Genomic DNA, 27,855 nt, shown 5'->3' on the forward strand with positions numbered 1-27,855 from the left:
TAAACACATACGTCATGTCTTTTGAAAGTATGTCATCAAACCGCTGTTTTTCATTTCTTCAACATCTTTTGTATGGTGGTGTTTTTAATCTAATTATTAGTTCCATTCCTTTCTAATTTTTATGTTCCTTCCCATCATCCCATTGGTTTTCTATTAACTTGTGGTCAGATTTTGATCAGGTTAAGTAATTGGATTCATATCTTCCCAAATTTGTTACTTTTTGCTTTTCCTGTTTTTCCTTTCTAGTCTGATCTGTCTCCAACGTGAGCTCATTTATGCAGGTGAGCTTTCCTGGGGGTTACTTATACCCAACACCTTTACATGTCAAATAAACACAGTATGTATTTATATACATTTACATTTATGCATTTGGCAGACGCTTTTATCCAAAGCGATTTGCATTGGATTATCCTATACATTTATACATAGGTATGTGCAATCCCCTGGGATTAAACCCACAACCTTGCGTTGTTACCGCAATGCTCTTACCACTGAGCAACAGGAAAGCTTTACATGCATTGGACAATTGCATGTGTGCATATGAGTAAGTGAAAATGCATTACCGCTTCTCTAGCCAAGGATGATAGTGTTGCTCTTGCATTAACATTTTAGGTGACGCAGTGACAAAGAAATGAGCCTTGAATCCATGGCTTGCCAGAGAAGAGAAAACAACATCTGAACCTAATGGTTGGGCTTTAAAAATAAGTGAAGCCTCATTAGTGTTTTGTGTTCCCCTGCACCTGCAGTTTTGGTACACCCACATACTGAGTTCAAAAGCAATGTAGCCCTCATCTTGAACGCACACAAGTAGACCTACACTGTTTCACATTATCTTTAATGAAAGACCTGATAGATTAATAAAGTCTTTATAAAAATGTGATAGTAAAATTATCCAGACAATTTATTGCGGTTAGATCCTTGAGACAAAAACCTTAATGTTAGTAATTCATTTCAGTCAAAAGGGAAGTTTGGAAAATCTAAAGCTCATTCAACACTTGTGCACGGAATTGTTAAAAACTGGGATAAGCAGCAGCTGTGCGCATTACCCAGTCACGTGGGATCGGGCAATATTGTTACTCCGTCCCATAAGAGAAAGGTGTATTAGGAAAGGGAACAAAGAAATCACTGCATATCAAAACTGCAGGCTTTGGAGCTGCAGTAGTTCCAAGCATCGCATGAGTACTTTATACCGCAAGTCCACAACCTTCTGACGGATTTTCACTTTTACGCAGGAGGTTACAGAAGAAGGATGCGGCTTCTGCCAGGCGCTTTTCTTCTGCATGCTCTCCTGGCCGTGAGATGCGCGCCTTTGCATGAGGGACGAGGGCTGACAAAACACAAACAACCCACGGTGAGTATAATATAAATTATTCCGTTTTATTGGCCCATATTTTAGCTTTCAAAAATACCTGTTTTGTGGGCTTTTAAGTTTTACACGTCATTTTTCACCTTCCGAATTTTTGCGCGCTCTAAATATCACGTTGTTTATGCTGGCCAGAGCTTTGTGAACACCACTGAGATACTGACTGAGATATTTGTCGTGTTTCACTATTGGCACAGACTCCGTTAGACAGAATTACATCATCATAAATAAAAAAGGGAAAACGGCTTCTGAAATATCTGTGACCACTAGCCAGAACCTGACACATTTTGTTCTTCTTTTTATGAAAGATGCCTTTAATGTGGCAATGGACATTTACTCTTATAAAGTATTTTTCTTATACTAATGCACCATAGTTCAAGTTTTTGACAGTTTTAACAGCTTGTCTTAATAGAATGACCTCAATCAACCTATGGTCAGTCTGAAAACAGAACAGACTTATTAAATGTTGTGTCTACCCGTAAAACTCATTTACAATGTTTGCACTTTGTTTTCTGTTTACAAAAGTGTGAGGGATTGTGCAGGCATGGATACATTTTGTCTCTCACACACTTATCAACACACACACACACACACAGCAGACTCACGCCTACTCTTAACAGAGAATTTTGGGAATGTTATAGTCTGCTCACAGAAACAGCACTGCCCCATCATTATTTTGGCTATACGCTTTGTGTCTCAGGCACGTCCCCGCTTGGATTCCAAGTCCTTTCAAATCCCTTTCCCATCTATATAAATATTACACTCTGGCCACTTAAGTTAATCTACAATTTATTTGAGGTTAATTTGTGAGTCAATAACTTTGGTTAATGTTTGATGCCTGAACATGGTAAGCACAAAAAGAAGTATCTAGTGCTTTATTTGCCTTCAATCTCTTTGGAAAGGCATGCCGCCAGCCATGGGAAAACATGAAACTAGCAGATAAAGTAAGACTTCAGTCAACACACATTACACTGTACATCTTTGGTAAATATTATTTTATAAAATGCTTTACAAATACAGCATGGATTTAAATACTACACGTTTTAATAAGCATCATGCATGTACCGATATTCTAAATTGTGAGAGAGAGAGAGAGAGAGAGAGAGAGAGAGAGTGAGAGAGTGAGAGAGAGAGAGAGAGAGAGAGAGAGAGTGAGAGAGTGAGAGAGAGAGAGAGAGAGAGAGAGAGAGAGAGAGAGACCCTGGCAGGGACCGTGGGAGCTCTAGGCAGAATCATTCAGGGATGTTCATTGTTGTTTGAGATTAAAGTTCAATCACAGAGATCCACTGACACATTTAACCGCACATGAGAGGATACAGGAACGTCTGACTCCTGGCATAATTTGGGGAGCTTATCGTTGTATCATAAATTAACTTGAACATGCTGACTCAAAATATTTCCAATATTATAAAAGGAGAAAACATTGTTGGCCAGCTTTCAGACTCTCGCAGACAAGTTTTAACTCTGCCCGTCTGATGTCTACAAACATGATTCAACTTTGATATCACGCTCTTCCAGCTCACAAAGGTATTTTAAGTTTGTGGGTCAGACAGCTCATTAAATTGCATTTGATAAACATGGGAGGGTGGACAGCGACATTATTCTATAATTCACATTCACTATTTCTAGAACTTTTATCAGAGCAAAGTGCAAGTTCAGTACTTTAATCTCTGAATTTTGGAGATTGCATTTTGGCAGAGGATCAAGACACCTTGGGCAACGGTTTCTCTGTAAAAAGGTTACACCCACTCACAAATAAAATAAAGAACTATTGTGTCACCATCATTCCCCTATGCATAGTATAGACACATGTGTCCCAACTTGCCTTCTGTGTTTGGAAAAGTGGACCAAACATATGCTCTGAACAGGAGTATTCAAAAATGGCATTGTGAGTTAACAATGGGGAAACCACCTCATCTTTTTGTGCAAGGCATGGAATGTGTGTGTGTGATTTCAGGGCAATGGCAGATCTCTTTCAGTGATAGGTCAGAATGCACGATGCAGTCGGATGTTATTGTTGAATAAACAACTGAGAACATAAAAACTTGAATCAAGCATCTGGCTTGATCTTTGGTTACATTTAGAATCCAGTATGATCAATGTGATTAGATTGAGCGGACATGTGAGTGTAAGGTTCACAGATTATAACTAAACTGTGTTTCACAAAAATAGATGGATGTTTGTGCAGTTGTCTTAGCCTTGTCTAAACGTATCCAATGTTTCAAAATAGAATGTGCAGCAAACAGTTCTGGGCAACTTTTGATCACGATTGTTATTTCTCCTACAATTCAAGTCAATGGTGGCCAAGAAAATTTGGTTACAATCATTTTTCCAAATATCTTTGTCAGAACAAAGAAATGTATACAGGGTGAGTAAATGATGACATTTTTGGGTGAACTGTCCTTTTAAGACTTTTTTTCTTCAAATGGGTTAAAATAAAATAGAGATTTTTGTGCTCATGTAAGTGTGGATTGAGTATAAATAGGCATAGCAATACATATAACGTATTTCAAAACACTACAGAACAGTACAGTAAACCATGCGTTTGAAATCAGCATGCAGCTTGGAACTCTATCTCCTCACAGAGGCACATTCCATGATTCCTGCTGGGCATTGTCTCCAATATAGCAGCTCAGCCTCATGCATGAAAAGTCACCGCACTGCCTGCATGTCTGGGAGAGAGATACACGGGGTCACAGAGGGGAAACTTTTTTTGCAAACGTCCTAAACGTTTTATAATATTATAAAGCATGAAACAATTCATACTACAATACAATACAATACATAAACAATCTAGGACGTATTTGTAATATCACACCGTGAGAAGTCGACTTTGGAACTGTTGATTTAATGGAATAAATGGATCATTAAACTGATAGTTTACCCATATTACAATTCTGTCATCATTTACTAACCCACAAATTTTCCAAACATTTCTTTGTTCTGTTAAATACAGAGAAATATGTTTGTGAAAAATAATGTTAGCAACTGACAGTTCTTGGGTACCACTGACTACCACAGTTAAGAAAAATTATTGGATCTTTTTTGTCCCGTAACGTAAAAGAAGATATTATGAAGAATTTAGGAAAGCAAACAGTTCAGAGGCACTTTTGACTACCTTTAACATTTTGCCAACTGTGGTAGTCAATGGTGGCCAAGAACTGTTTGGTAGCAAGCATTCTTCAAAATATCTTTATTTTTGTTCCTTAGAACAAATAAATGCATACAGATTTGGAACAACTTGAGGGTGAGTAAATTATGAATTTTCATTTTTGTGTGAACTATCCTTTTAAGACCTTCTTCAAAGGGGTCAAAGGTGAGCCATGCAAATAAAAACAGAAACATCCTGAAGTTTAAAGCTTCCATAAATGCCTCTGAATTATGCCAAAGAGCTCTACAGTATCGCCCACGGCATTTTCTTTCTGCATTTAACGCCCATGTTAATGAACAGCCATTTCCTCCGAAGGCAGTTTGGGGACATACATCCGCTATCATATTTCTGCTGCAAGCACAGAAAAAAGCATCAACAACAGAAAACCCAGAGATAATATTTTTTCAATCAGATTGTGATGGTTAGGCTTGTTTGTTTTATTTGACCGTTTTTTAATGTACATTATGTGTGTTACAATGAGCTTTGCATTGCCAGAGGTCTCCGTTCATTGAAATCATTTCCTTGACCACTTACATACATCTTTTTTCATCCGATGCCATTTGTTGTTCATTTGAGACAAGAATCCTCACACTGATCATAGAGGTTGAATCAAATAATGACCCTTGTTGTTTTAAGTGATTTTTATATCCTTGTTTAAGGTCAAGATCTTTATACTATGGACATCATATTAGCCCAGTAGGATGCTTTATTCAAATCTTCCATTTTTTCACCGCAGGGTTGGCCACAGCATCCCCATTCTCACTATGAGAAGAATCGAGGCAAAGCCTCCCACACTCAGGACACCTTCAAACAAGCATGGCCGAAGGGTGAAGCACAACTCAGGAACAGCTCCTCTGGGCCCATGCGCTGCGGGGTTCCAGATTATCCCGACCAGAGAGAGGTGCATCTCAGCAGACGGCATCGGCAAAAACGATTCGTGATTTTTGGAGGACGCTGGTCCAAATCAGACCTGACATACAAGTAATGTTAAGGATTTAAAGTGACATTTGGTGCAAATTCACACTCTCTACGATTGTTAAAGACAATGGGCCTCATTCAAAAAGCACGTGGAGAACGACTTTTGTTGTGTACATCGTACGTAAAGTCGTTCTTACGCAAATTTTCGGATTCATGAAAATCTTCGTATTTTTTAAACGTTAGTTGGTACGAAAGAAATGTAACGTTACACCTGCTCCCTATCACGTAGAATTGTGCGTAAATCATTCAAACGTTTTGCATTATTTAAGACAAACTGATGATCCATTTAGATGCACTATGTTTCATAATAATATTTCACGAGTTTCTTTTCTCTTTCTTGTTTCATTTATACTCTTTAACTTTGGGTAAAACGCAGAGCCCGTCACTGTACCTTTTTACAAAGTCGTCCAATCACAGTAGAGGAGAGGCGGGACAAATACTACATTGACCGATCTTCAAACTTGTACAACACAATGGAGAAGTTCATATTATTGCATTTTACATGCAGTAATATTCTTCAAAACAAGATAGTAACATGTTACTGCGGTGGAAATCTCCAATTCACATCAACCAATTTACGCGTATTTGAAAAAACGCGCAATGCCTCCAAAGCGTTCTCAAGCGCCACCAGCTGGTCGTTTTTTAGAAGAGCACCTGGTATTATTCTTACCCTTATTATTAGTAGTATAAAATTATTTGGTAGACACAGTTTAATGTATTGATGAATTGTTAGGCATATAGCCTATTAGTATGAATTTATGCAATGTAATGTAACCAACCTGAGAATGGAATTCAGAGGATTCTACAGCATTCATAGATACGTAATTTGCGTAGCAGTAATTCATAGGTGGGGATTATGCTAATTGTGAATAAGAGCGCGTTGTTAACGAATGAATGGAATTCATTAACATACACACATTTTACAATCAAATCTGACGTTTACGATGTAAACGGGAAGGTCCGTTTTACGCTCAAATTACTCGGAATTAACTCATACATTTACGAAATTTAAAGGCTCAATGTTCTTAAGTCCACAGTTTTGTTTGATTTTTTTTAAGTAATTTCCGAGCAAACATAAAGTGGCTCCTCTATTTAAAACTGAAAACAGCTATCGGTTCACCTTGCTGAAGTGCAGGATGATGTCATAAAAACGTTGATTCTGTAAAGATTCTTTACAGCTGATTCTGTATAGTTGAATACTTTCTTGTTATATTCAATAATATATTTTCGTACGTTCACTATTGATCACATTTCTGTTGTTTCGGTTTTTTAAACTCTTTGATCAGTCATTAGATATGTTCATGAATAGCACTTGATCAGCCATACATTAGCTGATTGCAACCCCTGCAACCATGTAGGAGTAAAATAAAACAAGCGCCAATGTCCAGATCTTTTTTCATTCATCCATTCAAAAGAACCAATCCTTCCCCTATTGTGCGTCATGATTGCACCTTCCTCTGTCTTTTGTATGATCTTATCTAAAACAGGCAGTTTAAGTGCAGGAATGCAGGTCTATACCATCTGTGTGAAAGAAGCAATCAGCCATATGTTTATACAGAAATCTATTCAAAGGCAGCACAGAGTGCATGCATCTGGTGCAAGATTTCTGTGGTCTTATTTGTAATATTTTAATTGAACATTAGACAAGAAAAGAGCAATTGTAAGATTACATCTGCTATGCCAAAAGTATTAAGCTTCTTTTGGTTACAAACCAGTTTAAAAATCAGTAGCCCACGTAAAATGAGAGGTCATAACTGGCTCATTACCTTTCGGTATGAATTTGCGAAATGTCAGTTTGATGTTATTTGACTTCAACATACGTCAAAGGTTAGTACAGTAACCTGCAGTTTAATTTTTTGAAATAGAGATGGCGAAAAAAGTTACAGCAGCTTTAATCCGTAAAAGAATTTTTGGTTCGCCCTGAAAATTGTAAGTCTGTTTAGCTAAAAAGCAATAGTACACATTTCTTCAATAAGTCACATTTACATTTACATTTAGACATTTAGCAGACGCTTTTATCCAAAGCGACTTACAAAGAGTTTAGGAGCAATAAGCGAAAGTTCATACAGGAGCCATAATACATTAGGTGCCAATACAAAGTTACTGGTTTCAACAAAAGCTAGACCACTACCTGTTGAGAGAAAGGGTTAGTGTATTATTATTATTATTATTATTATTTATTTTTTATTTTTTCTCATTTGTTTGTCAAGTATTCACAGAAGAGATGGGTTTTAAGTAGTTTTTTAAATGTTGTGAGAGATGTGGTTGAACGGACAGAGATAGGAAGAATGTTCCACCAGGAAGGAGTTGTGAATGAGAAAGATGATTGTCGTCTATTATTATTTGTATATATTATTAATATTTTTAAATTAAATGAACCCCAAATTTTAAGGCAGACAGGTTACTTATTTTGACAGTCAATAATATCTGCAGAGCCACACAAAAAACTACTTTTTATGCAAGACGTTAATAAAACTTTCTACCACTTCACAAAAGCTATGATAAAATACAAACAACACCATTCTACCTCCTGCAAAATGTTTTGACAAAACACAAAGGTTAGGTTTGGTTTTAAAAAAAGCTGGAGGGAATAAATTCAGACACATTCCAAAAGATGTTTTGGCCCTATAATAAAGCTTGGCTTCCTTCATTAAAATGTGCATTTCTGATATAATAGTAATAGGGCAGCCGCTTATGTATACTAATGTTTTCTACTTATGTTGATTGTTAAGAATAAATATTCAAAGAATGTATAATTAGATGCTCACATTTGTATAAATGTCTACAATCAGAGCATAGCATAATCGCTCTCAAATGGTACGTTTCGGAAGATCAAGAACATTCAGATCAAGTGTCTGAGGTATAATCCCCGCAGGGAGAATCTTGCTCCTATCAGATAACTGGGTCACCAAGCTGTGGATTTCATCACCCATAATTCCTCCTAAACCGCATTCTCATTATACTCCTAAAACAGCCAATCAGCACACATTAAGATATCAGATGAGATGATCACCAGACGAATGTCTATGGTGATGAATAATACAGATGAATCACTATGGAGTTCTGTGATGTTGGGTTGTGTTAGCTGGTGGTCTAATGATCTGTTTATGTGGAGACGACCTTGTGCTTATGGTTTCTCACACGTGTGTCCAGAATCCAGCGTTTCCCATGGCAGATGACTGAGGATAAAGTGAGGGGCGTATTAAGGGAAGCTCTTAAAGTCTGGAGTGATGTAACACCCCTCACCTTCACTGAGGTCATTAACCAAGAGGCTGACTTTGTCATTGACTTCACAAGGTAATATACGTTTTTTTGGTGAAGAATTAGATTATGACAAGATGTTCAAAGTCTTTATCTTCAGTGATTCTTATCTTCCTAAACAATTTACATGAAATTATTGTAAACATTACTATATACTATTTATACAATATAGAGATGATATACTGTATGTATATTTCTTATTTATATTATAATACATTACATTATATTATATATAGGGCTGTCAAAAATGATTAAATGTGATGAATTGATTCCAAAATAAATCTTTGTTATAATATATTTGTGCATTTTTAATATATATGTGTGTGTATGTTTAAATATAAGTTAATATTATGTATAAATATTTCACACATATATTTATAATAATTTATTTATTTATATTTTATTATACACATACTTATAAATGGAAAGTTCCAAAAACCGGAAAATTATTATTAAATGGTCTCTTAATATTTCCTGCGGCTATATATTTATTTGATTTATTGATTATATTAATATTGATGAAAATATATTTAAATGTAGACAAATCTTCATTTATAATATGCACACACACAAATATTATCTAAATATAAGCTTTTATTTTGATATCCATTAATAACGATTAATCGAACTGACAGCCCTTATTATATTTAAATATATTACAATACAGTACGTTATATCTTCTTATATAAGGTACTGGCATGGTGATAATTTGCCATTCGATGGACCTGGTGGCATCCTTGCTCACGCTTTTTTCCCAAGGACACACCGAGAAGGAGACATCCATTTCGACTACGATGAGTCTTGGACAGTGGGCAATGAACTTGGTAAGGTCAGAACAGTCAACGTACTGTCTTGACGCACTTCACTGCCTTCCGCAGATGATGACACAAATCAAAACAATAACAACATCACACAGATTCTGTGATCCTGTGAACGTTTCAAAGATTTATTCATTTAATGCAGGAACAGACCTCCTGCAGGTGGCAGCTCATGAGTTTGGTCACGTCCTGGGTCTTCAGCACTCCATGGAGCCTGGAGCCATCATGTCTCCATTTTACAGCTTCTCCTATCCCCTGCAGCTCAGCGAGGATGACAAAAAAGGGATACAATATCTCTACGGTCCCCGGCCGCAAGCCCAACACCAAATCCCTACAGAAACCAATGAGATTATCACCAGTGCAGTGAGTCAACGAATGTTCTCGCACTTCAAATACAGTAGGCCAAAAATATGACCTTGCATATGTGTAATACAATTCAAAGGAGGGAAGGAAAACGGGAACCGGCAAACATTTAAACATTTAATAAAACAACAATAAACTAAAAAGACAGCCAGCAGCCCCTCACGGATGACTGCCGGCGAACAACACAAACCACAACTAAAAGCCAGGCCTGGTCCTCTCTCATTGACGGCCCGTCGCTCGTCCTTTTATGCTCCCGATCTCCTCCGTGATACGAGACCGGTGCGCCTACAGCTGATGCTCATTATCACTCACTCACCGGCCTCGACTCACGGTCTCGTCCCGCCTACTTCACTACAATTTGATTTTGGAGAACACTACATATTTAAATGCACAATAACAGTGTCACTATGTCTTGTACTCTTGTTATCAAAAATCTCAATTAGAAGGACAAAACGAGTTTGACGATGAATTTAAGATGAATATAAAATTAAACATAAAACATGGGTAGTTCTTTAACCTTGTTAAAACCCTTAAACTTATGAGAAAAGTTGTGAACTTTATATGAGTATGGTTCGCTTCATTCCCCTTTAACAAGAGTTTTTTTTCGTTCCCTTCTGTCTCTCCATCACTGTTTATAGCCTGACGCCTGTCACATGGACTTTGATGCTGTGTCTGTAATCCGTGGGGAACTGTTCTTCTTCAAGGCCGACTATGCCTGGCGCATCAGGGAGGGCCGTCTGCAGGCGGGATACCCTGCCCTGGCCTCCCGACACTGGAGGGGCATTCCAGAGAACATCGACGCCGCCTACGAAGACAAAAAGGGCAATATCTGGTTCTTTGAAGGTTGGTGAATGGAGCACCGGTGGCTGACTGTGGTGACTTGTGGTTGAAGGACAAGATCTGACAGGCTTGCTTATATACATATCAATGGTGACGGGTGGTGCAGTACTTCCCCTTGACCCATATCTGAAGAATCCTGCTTTCTGCCTAATTCAGGGCATGATAAAACTTGAACACATAGAACACATACCACAAAAAACAGACATTAACACATGTATTGTGCGGTACAGTACACAGCATTGTATAAAAAATATACAAGTGGGTCTTGAATTGGTTAAGGATGGCGCTAGCTATGTGAAGGTTTTGTGTATGATAAAAAAACGAAAATAGATCAAATGTATACCTTACATGCATTTTAAGTTGTTTTGCATAGATTTAAATGTTTAATTTTAGGCCATTCATATTTCAAAAAGAAATCATGGAGACTTTAAACATATCCAAGACATGAATACTGATTTGACTTTTGTGTTAAACAACCTTTTGAAGAGAAACACATCTTTTGCATTTAGATTAGCCTTTAAATCTAGTGCAAATTGATAATCTTCACCTTTTTTTACCACATGAAGGCGCAATTGTAATGATAGCGCCTGTTATGAGCATCATTTCAATGTATTTTTTAGTCGCATTGGAAAAGCATGAACAAAAATGAGAAACAAACTGAGCTCTACAGTATTTAAAGGGCTAGTTCACCAAAAAATGTAATTTAATCACCGTCATGCCATTTCAAACCTATATCTTTGTGCAGAACACAGAAAAAGATGTTTCGAAAAACATTGATAACCAAACAGCATTGGCCCCTTATTGACTTCCATTGTATGGACACAAAACCACTGAGACAATTCTCAAAATATCTTCTTTTGTGTTTCATAGAATAAAGATTCATATACAGGTTTTATACCACATGTGTGAATAAATCATGCCAACATGTTTATTTTAAGGTGGACTATGCCCTTGAATATTGTATATCTTGCTGTTATATATATAGCATATTTTTTATCACAGAATCGTGACTGCTTTACAAGCTTCTCTTTTCTTTCATGAGGTTCCAACTACTGGGTGTTCGATGCAGAGCACAGGATAGCAGGTCCAGACCATCTAGAGACTTTAGGTCTTCCGAACACGCACATTCAGGCAGCATTGCGCTTAAAGGAGCACCACGGCCACCAAACATACTTCTTCAAGTCTGGAAGGTACTGGCGTTTGGACCCACAGGAGAACAGAGTGGAAGCAGGTTTCCCACGCAGCATCAAGCAGGATTGGTGGGGTGTCCCTGATGACATCGATGCCGCCTTTCAGGATACCCATGGTATGTGGATATTGTATCTATTAATGATTATACAAATGACATAAAAAAAACATGATCAATCATCTGTTGAATACTACACAGGTTATGCAATCTTTATCAGTCGTAGACAGTACTGGAAGTTCGATCCAGTTCAGCGCAAGGTTCTGGAGGGTTACCCACGATATGTTGGTCAGGATTTCTTTGGATGCAGCATTCGATAAACTCAGGAAGCTTTCAGTCTTCTGCACAGTTTTCACACTCTCCGGTCTAAAGCACATCTAAAGTATAATTTCCCTAACTGAGCACCACTTTGAACACTCCATTTTTTTAATTTTGTATTAACTTTAAATGAGTATCTTCTTAGTTTTTGTAATCAAAATGTCAAATGCAGTGTAACCTAAGGTTCTGCTTCCCCAAGCATTTCGTTTCACCTCTATATTGTTCTCAGGAAGCATGTCTGAGCTTTATGAACCATGAGCAGCTATGACATAGACATGAACCATGTCTATGTCAGTACTTTGTTATTATATTAACCCTGTTGTTACGGTGCTAAACAAGGTGCTAAAACTTTGAAAATCAGGGATTTTTGCATCAGTTGCAATCTAACTCTCTTGCTTTTAAAATTTCCTGCAAGTTGTACTGTGACTTAAAATTCAAGAGAATCTGGTCAACTGTAACATGTTAGGAGCAACTGATCGCTGTTACTCTAATATCTTAATTTACTGTGCAGTTTGTATTGATTCATACCAGACGCGATTTCTTTAAGACTGCAAGGGAAGCTCAGCTTCCCCTATAATTGTCAAAAAATGAATGGTCAAATATGTGTACTATTATGTTAACATTTTATTGACTAAAAATGCGTTAAACACGTTCATCAAAACAATTTCGTTCAGAATCAGCTACTTAGGTCGGCTGATTCGATTTCCTTCTCATTCATTCCGGTAGCGTACAGTGCATTACTCTGTTGAAGCCCAGCGTCCATTGACTTCAATGGGGCTGCTTTAAACAGTTTTTTTCAGTGCTTAGAAACAAGACGGTCATTGGATAATGCTGCGATTATGTCCCGCCCACGGACGCTCAGCGTCTCTGGGATGAATGGAGGAGTGGGCTGGCCCGGACTCCGAGCGTCTGCGTGATGATTGGAGGGTCTGTCATCTCTTTTTAATCCACTTTTATGTCCTGAAACGCTCGTTTTTTGGGGTCGACAGCTTATAAAAACGTATTCTTGGTTTTTTTTATAAATCATAAATGTCAAGGAGGCGGCAGCTTCTCGCAATGCAAAGAGACGGTTGGTGTGGGCGTGGTCTTCAGATTATGACGCGTATCACTCTGTCTCTCCATTTCCAACTCAGTCCCATCGCGGATTTTGCGTGTGTAGTCGAAAGACAAACTGCTGCAACCTTCATCGTATATTTCACACAATTTCACACCACATTCATTGTTTCAGTTTAACATAATTCCCACATTTCCTCCCGTTGAGTTAAATATATATATTAGATCGTTTGTTCATTAATTCATATAGTCTGAACTAGCCAGCTAGCAAACTGCACACGATGGCAGACAGTGCTAATATTGTCGACCTGATTTTGGCAAAGCCATTAGAAAGTCTTCCTTACGAGGAGAAACTTAGAATTAAACAGCAGGGCAGATCAACACCTAAAATTGATTTAGTGCAAAAGATAGGGAAAAGTAACAGGTCTTTACAGCTCTCCTGGTATGACAAAGTTAGCTGGCTGACTGGAAGTGCTGTGAAAAAGAAAATGTACTGCTGGCCATGTCTCTTGATGAAACCATCTCATGGATGTGTTGTTTGCAGCCAGCATTTCTGATCAGATCAGAGATGAAATTCAGGATGCTCCCTTTTTTGGATGGCAGGTGGATGAAACCACTGATATATCCTGCCGTGTCCAACTCTCTGTCATTGTTCGCTATGTGGATAGTGCAGGTAAAATTCGGAAGCGCTTCATTGGATTTTTTGATGTTTCTGGGGGGCGAGATGCTCAGTCCGTTTTTGATGTTTTAAACGAGAACATGCAGGGCTACAATTTTAAGGATAAGCTTGTGGCACAGACCTATGATGGGGCTGCTGTCATGGCTTCAGCTCTCAATGGTCTGCAGGCCAAAGTGAAAGCAATAGCCCCCAGTGCAATGTTTGTGCATTGCTATGCACACAGACTGAATCTGGTGCTGTCACAGGGGGCCAAATGCTTGCCTGACTGCAGAATTTTTTTTGCATCAATCTCTGGGTTTGCCACATTTTTCTCAAAATCCACAAAGAGGACGTATTTTCTGGAGTCTGCAGGCTGCTCAAGGTTGCCCAGAAACGCTCCTCCTATTCGATGGAATTTCACATCACGGATAGTGAGCACTGTGGCAAACAATTATGATGGCCTCCTGCAGACATTTGATAACATCATTGCAGATACGACAATGGATGATGATACACTGGATTGTGCCAAAGGCTTCGTGAGGAAACTGGAGGATTTTGAGTTTGTATTCATGTTGTACACATATGAACAAATCTTCTCTGAGACTGATGTGGTCTTTGATATTGTCCAGCAGAGAGCGATGGATGTTCTTTACTGTAAGAAAAGAATCGAGTCTCTTCTTGCATTTGTCAAAGAGAAGAGGTCAGAGGGGGCTTTCCAAGCTGTTTATGCCAAAGCAGCAGATCTCGCATCAGACCCAAGAGATGAGCCCATGAGAAAGCGCCGTCTGACCCAATTGCAGGATCCCCAAGAGCGCTACAGATGTCTGTACATGGCCATCCTTGATAACATCTTGGAGCAGATTCCTCGACGTTTTTCAAATTTGGAACGTATGCTTTTTTTTTAGAATTAGTCAATCTAGGGAAATTTGATGACATGAGACAAGCATTTCCAGAGGAGGCCTTCCAAAGTGTCCTGAAAAGTTATGGCCATCACTTTCATTCAGGGAGACTGAGGTCTGAACTTCAAGTCCTGTATTCAGATCAGGACTTGCAGAGTAACAGGGGAAAGCTGTGTGATTACTTGGTGTTCCTTAAAGACATGGAGTTGGACAGTGCAATGCCTCAGCTTTACAAACTGTTCTCATTAGTGGCAACAATTGGAGCTACATCTGCAGGTGTAGAAAGGAGCTTCTCCTTTTTAAAGCGGCTCAAGTCCTACACCCGTAACACAATGGGCCAAGGCCGTTTAAGCAGCCTAGCTCTGCTGGCCATTGAGAGGACACTGGTCAAGTCACTGGAAAAAACGCCTAGTTGGTATGACAGGGTTACAGAGCATTTTCTTGAAAAGGAACGTAGGGCAGAATTTACAAATGAATAAATGGACAATTTTTATGATTTAGTCCGAAAATGAGCTTCCCCTCTTTAAAAGATCAGCAGCCGCCACTTATTCATACCACTACCACGTTTTTAATCCAAATGTTGGGGGATATTTTATCTTTGGTAACGTTTTTTAAACACAAACTGTTTATGACTGTATGATTACTGTATCTACAGAAAAACTGACAACAGTGCCGGACACTGACATTGTTTAGATATTTTACAGGTTTGTTTTTTCATAAATCTTATTACATTCTATCAGTTTGAAATATCTTTTTCCAACATGTGCCTTTTTCTTTCTGTTATTAAATATATATATATATTTTTACCTATGTTACTCATTTTTCCCTCTTTTTTCATATTTACTGTGTAAATACTTATATTCAAACAACAAACACATTGTTTAGTATCTGTATTTTGGTACAATTAAAGTCACTATGAAATAAAAAATGTCTGTTTTCTTATTTACGATTCATCGATGCAGGTAATTGTTTAATTAATGTGCATGACATTTTTTTTTATTGAAAACCTCCAAATTTCTTCTTAAAATCCTTGGTGTTTTGAGTCTGACTTCATCACGCAACTGTGTTATTTGGCAAGTTTAAGAATAATATAGTTTAGGAAGTTAGGGTAAGGGTAAGGGTTTCTTAAGACTAGAAACAGCAAGGATTTAGACAAAACCAACAAGCCATGCCCACAGATCTGACTCGAAACACCAAAGGGCGGTTTCCCGGACAGAGCTTAAAACTAGTCCTTAAATAAATGTTAGACCTGTCTAAATTTAAAACAACTTGCACTGACAGGTGTTAAAATAAGTTCCATTGTTTTGTTTTAAAATGCACTCAGGTCATGTTTTTTGTAAGACATATTTGTGACCCTGGATCACAAAACCAGCCTTAAGTAGCACGGGAACATTTTTAGTAATGGACAAAAATACATGGTAAGGGTCAAAACTATCGATTTTTCTTTTATGCTAAAAATCATTAGGATATTAAGTATAGATCATGTTCCATGAAGATATTTGTAAATTTCTTACAATATATATAAAAACTTTATTTTGTAAATGGATGGCCTTCCACAGTGCCCCTGATAAACAATTTCAAAGGCAATTTTCTCAATATTTAGATTTTTCTGCACTACCAGATTCCAGAGTTTTATCTCAACCAGATATTGTCATATTCTAACAACTCATACATCAATAGAAAGCTTATTTATTCAACTTTCCGGTTATGTACAAATCTCAATTTCGAAAAATTGACCCATAAGACTGGTTTTGTTGTTCAGGGTCACATTTGTAAAAACTAATTTAACTAAAACCTAATCCCTGGTCCCCAAGGAATTAATGAGTGCCTTGCATGATTTTTGTCTCGGGATGAGGGTGGGACTTTGTTGACGGAATGTCCAATGGACAGGCTTTCAACTTTTATCTATCCAATAACACACCTAAAGAATGAAATTAAACCCCGCCCTACATTTTAAGTATTCAATACGTAGTTTCACTGTATAGTTACGTTTACATTTATGCATTTGGCAGACGTTTTTATCCTTTTTTCCGACTATGTGCAATCTCCAGGGATCGAACCCATGACATTGGCATTGCTAGTGACATGCTTCAAGCACATGAAAGCTAATTGACAAACCTGTGTTATGGTGTTAAAGCAAACATTTAGAAAAAACAAACTGTTAAAGTTTAACCGGAAGTTGCGATCGTTTTTACTTCCGTACTCTGACATTTCCAAGTGAAAAGGAATTTCGCAAGAGAAAATGAGGTCTTAAAGAAAAATCTCATTCCATAGCCAACAGTATATTGTTCTTCCAAATTTGAAGATATCAAGTGGAAAATTATTTTGTAAATAATAAAGTTAGAGAGGTATCCTTTAAAATATTACACAGAATTGATCCTGTTAATTGGTGTTTGAACGTGTCAAATTAGATCTGGAGAATTCTTGCGAAAATCTGTAAAACAGTTTATTTGATTGTATATTCAAAAATGTTTTGATTTGATTTCTCTAATTTGTGTTCAAGATTATTTACGACTTTAGTTCAAATTTAACTTTATGACGTCATCTTTATTTTGTACAAGATAACAGGCCCGATTCACATTTCGCGTGTTTTCCGCACGCATATTCGTTATTTTAAATGCAGCCGCTCTTTCTTCCATGAGCGCCAGTGTTGTGTCGAAAACACACTCCCCGCCAGATTATGCACGATGCGCCAGATTTATTTTACTTGGTGATATCACATTCATCAACAACATAGATAAACTTTAAGCAATACAAAAAAGCAAAAAAGACTTACGCACCACCACCGGCGGCGCCAGGGGGGGTCTTGGGGGGTCTCAAGACCCGCCCAAAAAACGCCTTGACCCCCCATTTGACCCCCCACACCCTTCCTGATTAAAAAATATTTAATATATATTAAAATATATATATATCCGGGATAAAGATTTAACAATGGTCCTCTTCAAACTACGCAGAATAATAATAATAAATAATTTATTCGACATATAAAAAAATATAAACATAAGAATCACAGCGACGCCCCATGAATGTTCCTGCCGCTGCGCCTTGCGTCATTGCGTTCAAGGCGCTGCCGCGAGCCCGCAAGTGCTGCAACGCACTTCATATCTTGAAGCTAAAAATGGATCGCTTCTTCATACCTAAAAACAAAATGACAGCAGACGGAAATAGGACTGAAAATATACCCGTTGCAGTGGAGGGCGAGCCCTGCTTGATCGTAGAATTAGAAATAGAGGACACCGAGGAATTGGAGGATGAGGAGGTGGGACCGGAGCAACTCGCATATGGAAGCATATGTGTTACAAAATTGTAATATGTAATATGCAAAATGGCAATGCAGTATGTAAATTGACAATGCAATTGTGTATCTAATTATACATTTCAAATAACATGTGCAACATTAAGTGCAAAATGAAAATAAAAAATAAATTATATCAATTACATTTGGGAGTTCCTACACGGGTTTTATGATGACAAATGTAATTGATATAATTGAATTTTTATTTTAATTTTGCACTTAATGTTGCACATACGTTATTTGAAATGGAATGGATTTAACGGGGGATTTAAGCCATGGCCCAGCCGAGAAACCAAGACAACCTAAATTAAAATCATAACCATGTCGTTCTTTTGGATCGCAGGGGCAGCTAGCATCCAGGGGTTTTAGTTACTCGTGGTTCAAACAGTACCAGTTGAATATTCTGTCAAAAGATGCGGCTTTTTGTTTTGCCTGTCTTCATTTTTTTGAAGTGTGCATGGATCTTGTTTTATTTGTTTAGTAGCAGTAATATACAGTTATTAGCCGTGTCCACTGTATTTTTTTTGGTTTTCATGAGACCCCCCTTGAAATGACCAGGACCCCCCATTGCCCCCCCAATCAAAATTGTCTGGAGCCGCCACTGCGAACCACTATGTAATTTTCATTTAACAAAAACAGAAACTGTATTTTTTTCTCAAATATACCCCGTTATATTAATTTAATTGTTATTCAATTGTTTTTTGTTGTTGTTATGAGTTGTGTATGTTTGTACTGTTTTGTACAATAATAAAAAAGGAAGAAATTGGTAGGCGTGTGTCTTGCGTTGTCCCCTGCGAATTGATTGGCTGTGTTAAAACAGCTGTTGCATTGATTTTGAAATTAAACTTGGCAGCAGACAGACAGTTGAAGGGGAGGAGTTACCAGATCCGTCCAGGCCATCTAATTTACGTCATTTGAGATGTTTTGTCATTTTAGGGGGTAAGTGCATTTGCATAATTCAATTGAAGATTATGAGGGTACATGCATTTTAAAAAGAAAATGACCCACATTGCTCAGCTATTTACTGCTGCAATATTTCATGAAAAAATAAGAATTATAATTTTTTATTTTGACTTTATTAATATGTTATTTATATTATTACTATGTATATTTATTACAACGTTCCTTTACAAGTATTAAAGTCGGCGTGAAGTGGCAACTTTACTCTCCAAATACTTATTTGCAGTTGATATTACGTCATTGTTGGTTCTGGGATGCTGCAATCTTATTGGTCCACGGAAGAGCATGAGTGTTTTGCTTAGCACCACATGGAGGTGCTGAAGTGACCGATCAAGTTTAAAATCTCACTCCACCCATTTAAACTCGTGTTGTCAAACGCAACGATATCAAGACCAACAATTTAAACTATCAGATCACCACATGGATCTATAGAAACAACGAGGCATGAAAGGTAACTAAATTGAGAACGCGGGTGTGCGTCAATGTTTTGAAATGTGTTGTGTAAATTGACCATACGGATACATACTTTAAGTGGAAGATTGAAGTTTAAAGATCATGGCACACAGCGTGACTCAAGAGTACATGCAGATTCCAGCTGTCACTCGAGCCTACACGACCGCCTGCGTCCTGACTACAGCTGCTGTGGTGAGTGAATGTCGTCTATTGTAATGGTGAACAGATTAAAGAGCCAACATAAACAACATAAACAATAATTACTCATTATTTTGCTTTTGGGTATTTGTCCATTTTTAAACTTAAATGTAGTCTGCAATAGAAGTTAACTCCGTGTATTGGTTATTCCTTAAAGAGAGTCCATTCACTTTGAATGTTTTTGCACATTCACCTCTTGTCTAGGTATAGCTGTTCCATGTATTTGGATTAAAATGGTTTAATAATGATACAATTATTAGGGAAAATGGACAGTGCTTCAAATTTTATGTCAACTACTGTAAATAAAAAACAGTGCAGTCCAATGCATGTCCTTTATGTTTCATTATTTTGTTTTATGAATTACAGCAACTGGAGTTTGTTACACCCTTTCAACTCTATTTTAACCCTGACCTGATCATTAGACGATACCAGGTTTGTTCCTAAATGTCATTGTGTATAATACAACTTAAACTATTAGAGTTTTAATTGTCATATCGGCTTCATCTCTTTTATGCAGGTTTGGCGACTGATCACAAACTTCTTGTTTTTCGGACCGCTTGGATTCAGCTTTTTGTTTAACTTGATTTTTTTGTATCCCTTTTAAATCCAAATGAACAGTCACTGTGTTGGTTGACTTGTGAAATGTTTGGTGGTTTTCTCAGGAAGTGTGCCTGTATCTAAGACACACACAGAAAAACACATTCTCACACCGTGTCTGGTTTGCATAACAGACTCTCGGCTCTTCTGCAGCTGTGAGCAGTAGGTGTGCACAGGCTTTAGCTTTCAGTTTGTGTCCTTGACTTAGCAGATATCGATATTGCCGGATGCTGGAGGAAGGCTCGTTTCGCGGGAGAACAGCAGACTTTGTCTACATGTTCCTCTTCGGCGGCGTTCTCATGACTGTATCCTTAACTTTCCTACACATAAATGTCTAATTCTGTTTTATAAATAAGCATGATTTGACATTCAAGGGACTTTTTAGCCAAAAGAAAAATCTGTAATTTCTGTCAAATAATTAACTCACCCTCAAGTTGTTCCAAATCTGTATATATTATCTCACAGAAGTGAGTTCAGCCCTCACATTTTTGTAAATATTTTATTATATCTTTTCATGTGACAACACTGAAGAAATTAAACTTTAATACAATATAAAGTTGTGAGTATACAGCTTGTATAACAGTGTACATTGGCTGTCCCCTCAAAATATCTCAACACCGCCATTAATGTCTAAACCGCTGGCAACAAAAATGAGTACACCCCGAAGTGAAAATGTCCAAATTGGGCCCAATTATCCATGTCAGGTGATTTTCTTTTGTGTCTCAAGTGCGAATGGGGAGCAGGTGTGTTAAATTTGGTGTTATCACTCTCATATTGGTCCGTGGGAGTTCAGTACCTGTCAGCCTGTCAGTGTTCAGACCATACACCGCACACTACATCAAATTGATCTGCATGGCTGTCATCCCAGAAGGAAGCCTCTTCTACAGATGATGCGCTAGACCAGCCCTTTGTTGGTAACAAGCAGACTAAGGACATGGATTACTGGAACCCTGTCCTGTGGTCTGATGAGACCAAGATAAACTTATTTGGTTCAGATGGTGTCAAGCGTGTGTGGCAGCAACTGGGCGAGGAGTACAAAGACAAGAGTGTCTTGCCTACAGTCAAACATGGTGGTGGGAGTGTCATGGTCTGGGGCTGCATGAGTGCTACCGGCACTGGGGTGCTTCAGTTCATTGAGGGAACATTGAATGCCAACATGTACTGTGACATACTAAAGCAGAGCATGATCCCTTCCCTTCATAGACTGGGTTGCAGGGCAGTATTCAACCATGATAATGACCCTAAAATAAGCTGACTGGTCAAGCATACCTAACTATTGAGCATCTGTGGGGCATCCTCAAACGGAAGGTTGAGGAGCACAAGGTCTCTAACATCCACTAGCTCTGTGATGTCTTCATGTACGAGTGGAAGAGGACTCCAATGGCAACCTGTGAAGCTCTGGTGAACTCAATGCCCAAGCAGGTTAAGGCAGTGCAGGAAAATAATGATGGCCACACAAAATATTGACACTTTGGGCCCAATTTCGACATTTTCACTTAGGGGTGTATTCACTTTTGTTGCCAGCGGTTTAGACATTTTTAGCTGTGAGTTGAGTTATTTTGAGGGGACAATAAATTGACACTGTTATACAAGCTGTACACTGACTACTTTACATTGTAGCAAAGTGACATTTCTTCAGTGTTTTAACATTCCATTCCATTCCATTTTCTACCGCTTATCCGAACTACCTCGGGTCACGGGGAGCCTGTGCCTATCTCAGGAGTCATCGGGCATCAAGGCAGGATACACCCTGGATGGAGTGCCAACCCATCGCAGGGCACACACACTCACTCGTTCACTCACGCACTCACACCCTACAGACAATTTTTCCAGAGATGCCAATCAACCTACCATGCATGTCTTTGGACCAGGGGAGGAAACCGGAGTACCCGGAGGAAACCCCCGAGGCACGGGGAGAACATGCAAACTCCACACACACAAGTCGGAAGCGGGAATCGAACCCCCAACCCTGGAGGTGTGAGGCGAACGTGCTAACCACTAAGCCAGCGTGCGCCGCAATGTTTTAACATGAAAAGATATAATAAAACAATTACAAAAATGTGAGGGGTGTACTCACTTCTGTGATATACTGCAAATGTATTTGTTCTGATGAACACAGAGAAAGATATTTAGAAGAAAGCTTGTAACCAATCAGTTCTTAGCCACCATTGATTACCATTATAGGTTAAATGACAATGGAAGTCAAAAGTACCCCTGAACTGTTTGCTTTCCTGCATTCTTCAAAATATCTTCTTTTGTGTTCGACAGAACAAAGAAATCTCTGAAGCAATTATTTGCTTGCACGCATTCTTCTAAATATCTTTCTCTGTGTTTATCTGTTTATCAGAACAAATACATTTATATATAGATTTGGAACAACCTTAGGGTGAATAAATGAAGACATCATTTTATTTTTGTTTTGGTGAACTGTTCCCGGCCAGGGTTGCCAGATCTGAACCACCAAACCAGCTCAATGGCCTATCAAAACAAGCCCAGTTACTCAAGCCCAACAGTGAAAATATGTCACTCTCATACCTAAAATACATGTATTTTACAATCACTGTTACTCATTACACACATTTCTTCTTCTCTAAAATCACTGAATAGTAGTCATTAACTTTTTATAATTTCTGGCAAACCTGAGCCAAGCAGACAGCTCAAAGTTTCTTTACCAGCTGAAATTTTCAGCAGTTCAGTTCATGTAAATTTAAACTAATATGTAATTAATGTAATATGGATATGTACATTCAGTGTTACATCTTTATTATTCTTTAACTGTAATATGTATAGCTCTTTGGTCTGTTTGCCAACCTGTTCTTTTTAGGACAGGCTTTTACCATTATGCTGGTCTATGTGTGGAGTAGAAGAAACCCTTACATTCGTATGAATTTCTTTGGCCTGCTCAACTTCCAAGCCCCATTCCTGCCCTGGGTACTCATGGGATTCTCACTGTTGCTTGGCAACTCCATTGTTATTGATCTTTTGGGTATGTGAACTTGTTGCCTGTGTCAATCTAATGATGCCAAATGACGGCAAAAAAACATCATTTATAGGGCAGCTATGTTTTCTTTTAGGTATTGGTGTAGGACATATCTACTACTTCCTTGAGGATGTATTTCCTAACCAACCAGGAGGCAGAAAACTTCTCGCAACTCCTGGAATTTTGTGAGTACGACCATACATATTTGAAGCCATTTTATCTTAATAAAGTTATATATTTTGTTTGTCTTTGTTCATCAACATAAATCAGAAGCTAATAAATCAATAAATTCAATATCCACAGTCGAGCTATGTTTGACGCACCTCAGGAAGATCCAAATTACTCCCCTCTTCCTGAAGATCAGAGTGGACAATCCTGGAATAGGCAAGATGTAGAGGAAGATGAAAATCAAGGTCAAAATGAAGAAGATCCTCAAGAAGAAAACTAGAAAGATAATAAGAGACTGACCGAGCAGGGGTTCATCTCCTTCTTCAATTTGAGGGAGATTATGTCGGTATCGAGTTCTTTAAATCAGAATGTGTAATAGTTGTTTAAAATCAGTCCTTCTCAAAAGGATTGTGTCATTGGTTGGACTGTGAATCATGAAGATGACTGCATTTGTAATTTAAAAGATGACATTAGGCCACCTAAGTGCCTTGATGTAATGGATCCCAGTTTTGCGTTCCATGCACATCACAAACAAGTATTCCTTTGTTGTTTTGTTCTGGAGGAACAATGGATATCTGTTTTAGTTCACACAATACTGTTTAAACAATTGTATATTTTTATTTTATAATTAGGAAACAACTGTGGCGTTTAACGTCACAAACAAGCTGAAGATAAACTATTTCAGATACTGGATCCAAACAAATAGTTTATCATTTTGGAAGGTAAGATCGGATAGTTTAGTATTTTTTGAGGTGGTCATTTTAGTGCATCTCTGTTCGCACAGAACACTGTTGCAGGAGGAGGCATTCACAAATGTGCAAACTCAAAATGTCAAATTGAACTGCCGACAATGCATTTTTCCATGGCCTTTGTTAGTGCAGCACCATGGCAAAATACAAAACGCTGTGTGTTTCACAATGGTCAAGATGAATTGTTGCAATACACTAAAACAAACAGTGGACACATTGTAAAAAAGGTTCACGAGAAATCTTTTTCTTGCTATTAAAACGACTAAAGCATCATATTAAAAACTTTTTTGAATTAAAATGTATGGTCTGCTTGATTGTTGCATGTTTGTACCCCAAAATGAAACGTTTCTACTCAAGTTATTCTTATTTAAACATCTGAAGCATGATCTATTGCTTCCGAGTGTGATACAAACTACTTTTATTCCCTTAAGATTAGATAAGTAGGATGCTTATGTCTGGTTGCCCCATAAGGACTTTTTGCAAGTGTATTTCAATTTAAGTTGCACGCAACAAAATTAAAATCATTAATTATAATTTTATTTAAAAGCACATTATGTTTACAAAAAGGCATCTATACACAAACACAAAAACAACACAAATAAAGATATCATAAAATACTCTCAACACCTCAAAACTGAAACCATCTGTCTCCGAGCAAACAGACACTGGGTGGAGGAAAAGGTCATGACACAAGACTTGTGACTAAGCCAGACTGAAGCAAATGTTGCTGAAGTTTAAAGAATATATTAGGTTGCTCAACTCAAATCTGGATGGATTGGACCAAGAGAAAAGGTTAAAGCCTTCAGGCCTGGCAAATGGACTGTCTCTGTCTTTATGTCAGTAATGCTGCACTATTGGCATTTGCTCTTTCTCTCTTTAGGTTTCCATAGTTATGGGAAAACTGCGTTTTCTTCACCATGCTGGGGCTGTGTTCGCAAGTCTCCTCATTCGCCTGAAACACATAAAATACATCGATGTGAACGTAGCTTTAGTCTGTGTTGTAAGTCCAAACATGTAGTTCTCTTATATGGCTTGTCTGATTGATACACTACTGCTCAGTGGCAAACAAGTCGGTATGTGAGCGGAAATTCATTCTTGTCGTACCTTGTGTTTCTGTCCTGGTCCCTGATCTTCTTCTCCATCTCAGCATCCGTCAGTGTCTCCAGTAATGGACACCACTGGTCAGCATCACCCGTGTTTCTGATGGCAATCTCTACCGTGGGCAGAGGATTCTCACTGCACAGAAACATCCCAAAGTCAGGAAAAATAAAGAAAAGACTTGCACGACAGAGAACAAGACATATCATCTCAAACATAAATCTGACTAAGATTACAAACATGGAGACTAAACTCAGAGGAGGTCATGTATGACTAAGCTTACAAACATAGAGACTAAACTCAGAGGAAGTAATGCTCTCCAACATGAAATACATGACCCTTCTAATGAATTTCATAAAGTAACAGACATTACGACATTAGAAGTCTGAGATTTCCAACTTGGATAAAGTTTACAGTGCAAATTCAAACTACAACACTGTGACCTCTTTTTTTATATATGAAACATGCTTTCATAAGTAAAAAGGCTGAACTACACAAGATTAAGTGTGATTTTAAGTTAGGGTGAGTCAACCAGTTGCCACAAGACAAGTGTCTTTTTTACAAAAACACATAGGGTGTGATTAAAGTGTTTCCATGGTTAAAGTGATCCAACTGATCTGGTTTCATGAGTCATTTAGTGTGTGTTGCTGAGTTTATTTCAGTAGCTATTTACAAAGCCCTAAACTGTTTGTTCTGCATTTTTACCCAAATATTTCTTATGCTGTAAAAAAACTTTTCTGTGATTCTGTGACAATGTAAAGGTTTGACTATGCATGTGTATTTACCTAAAGGCATACGTCCTCTGATGCCAGCTAAGCTGGCCACGAATGCTATATGCAATAGTGGTGACAAACTCTCCCCCAAGGCCCAGCTCAGAGCACAGCTTCAGGGCAAACTTCTCAGGAGAATTCTCCTTCTCAGACATGTCCCATTCAAACTGATCAACCAGAGATATGTTCCCAACATGTATATTTAACTGCAGAGGTAAAGACAACAGCAGTGACAAATTAGGACAATTATCTCTGTTCCATCCACTCCCCATTCTGCCATTAAACTTCTACAGTGAGGTTTAAAAGTCTGAGAAACTATAAAAGGTAAGGGTTGTCACGGTTCCATAAACATGTCTTACGATACTATACCAGCTGAAGTATCTCGATACCAAGTAGTATCACGATGCAGTGCCATATAATTCAAATCTATACAAAAAACACAGATTTTGATTAAACATTTTGTATTTACTACAGTAAACTGTATTATACTTTGCACTAGAATATGTTGTTGTATTAACTGTAGTAATTGGATAAATTGTAGCAAATACTATAGTATACTTTTATATTTAATATGATAAGACTCAAAAACACTAGTATCTATGAGTTTTTGTAGTTAACTGTAGTAAATACATAAGTACACTAGATCATTTTTCACGTAGGAACTTATTCAAATGTCAAATATTAGACTTACTTTAAATGCAGAACTAAAACAGCCAGTAGGTGGCGTCAATTTTCCATGGAGTTAGTGAATCATTTAACAAACTTGTTCAAATCGCCAATTTGAATCACTAATTCGTCCGAGACATTCAAAACACAATCATTTTGGAGATAAAAACCGCAAAAATGAAGATGTAAGTGTTCAAATAAATAATAATGCGCATATGCAACATTAACTACGGTACTACGATTTAAAAAAATAGAGGGGCATTGCAAGTATTTTGAAGGTTTTGCATCGCGATGCTACCGTAGCACCGGTACACTGTTCAACCCTATAAAAGGTGAATATTATATTAACATGCATGACCAAAATAAGTGATTAATGGCAAGAATGGCAGCTATGATATTTAATTCTAGGAACAAGCAAAAAAAGGACGCAAATGTTGATGATGTATTTCATGCATAAAGCTAATGTACACTACCTTGATGATGACTCTCTGGTCCATCTGCTCATCCAGTATACTGCTGTCTGTAGGGTAGGATTCTATCTGCTGTCTAATGGCTGAAGCAATGGCAGGAACAAAGGTCAGGGGGCTCAGGTCCAGATCATCACACAGGATTTCAGCAAACATTTCTGGTGTCATGAGCTTCTCTGTTGGGGCCAGGAAAAGATGAATGTGACGCAGGACATGATAAACATTAAAAGTATAACTTATATTATTAAGCAACCATCTAAGGGAGAGTTTACCGTTCATGTTCCAGGTGAAAGCATCACGCAGCTTCTGCCCGTCAATCTCCATGTCAAGTCGGATGGGCACCAGGATCTCAGGCTGGGTGGCATTCTCGTGGATGACAGCAGGATCATGATCGTCAAAGCTGCACAGCACATTTCCAAAAGCACAAGTTTTAAATAACAAAAGAATAAAAACAGGACATTCATCCTAATCTGCAAATTTTTTCTTGACTCTTATGTCATATATCTAACAATGTTCTAAATCTGTTGATTTTTTCTGTTGGCTATGATGCTCTGTTCAATATGTCA

General features: G+C 37.9%; 3 protein-coding genes across 6 annotated transcripts in view; 2 read left to right on the forward strand and 1 right to left on the reverse strand.

The window, feature by feature from the left end:
* Positions 1–1,114: 1,114 nt before the first annotated feature.
* mmp11a (matrix metallopeptidase 11a) lies at positions 1,115–12,341 on the forward strand. Of its 3 annotated transcripts, none has more exons than XM_056729973.1 (8): positions 1,115–1,351; positions 5,251–5,495; positions 8,646–8,789; positions 9,444–9,577; positions 9,717–9,934; positions 10,573–10,777; positions 11,817–12,080; positions 12,181–12,341. In XM_056729973.1, the coding sequence occupies exons 1-8, from the start codon at positions 1,250–1,252 to the stop codon at positions 12,339–12,341; spliced, it is 1,473 nt and encodes a 490-aa protein (XP_056585951.1). In that variant the 5' UTR covers positions 1,115–1,249. The 3 variants fall into 3 exon arrangements, with proteins under 3 accessions (XP_056585951.1, XP_056585952.1, XP_056585953.1); XM_056729974.1 differs by having other exon boundaries at positions 12,162–12,338; XM_056729975.1 differs by lacking the exon at positions 1,115–1,351 and adding an exon at positions 2,265–2,307.
* Positions 12,342–19,442: 7,101 nt separating this feature from the next.
* derl3 (derlin 3) lies at positions 19,443–24,580 on the forward strand. Its single transcript, XM_056773071.1, has 8 exons — positions 19,443–19,594; positions 19,676–19,788; positions 20,161–20,226; positions 20,312–20,385; positions 20,603–20,696; positions 23,182–23,377; positions 23,466–23,556; positions 23,675–24,580. The coding sequence occupies exons 2-8, from the start codon at positions 19,699–19,701 to the stop codon at positions 23,817–23,819; spliced, it is 756 nt and encodes a 251-aa protein (XP_056629049.1). The 5' UTR covers positions 19,443–19,594; positions 19,676–19,698; the 3' UTR covers positions 23,820–24,580.
* A 223-nt stretch (positions 24,581–24,803) lies between these two features.
* Positions 24,804–27,855, reverse strand: part of smarcb1a (SWI/SNF related, matrix associated, actin dependent regulator of chromatin, subfamily b, member 1a) — a 4,172-nt gene continuing 1,120 nt past the window's right edge. For both annotated transcript variants that reach the window (XM_056773030.1, XM_056773029.1), the window contains exons 5-9: positions 27,562–27,689; positions 27,296–27,465; positions 26,172–26,362; positions 25,393–25,524; positions 24,804–25,240 (exon numbers count right to left, since the gene is read on the reverse strand). In XM_056773030.1, coding sequence (XP_056629008.1) covers positions 25,201–25,240; positions 25,393–25,524; positions 26,172–26,362; positions 27,296–27,465; positions 27,562–27,689 — 661 coding nt within the window. In that variant the 3' untranslated portion in view covers positions 24,804–25,200. The remainder of the gene's footprint in view (positions 25,241–25,392; positions 25,525–26,171; positions 26,363–27,295; positions 27,466–27,561; positions 27,690–27,855) is intronic.

Source organism: Triplophysa dalaica, chromosome 18, assembly GCF_015846415.1.
Source record: "Triplophysa dalaica isolate WHDGS20190420 chromosome 18, ASM1584641v1, whole genome shotgun sequence".
Taxonomy (NCBI): domain Eukaryota; kingdom Metazoa; phylum Chordata; class Actinopteri; order Cypriniformes; family Nemacheilidae; genus Triplophysa; species Triplophysa dalaica.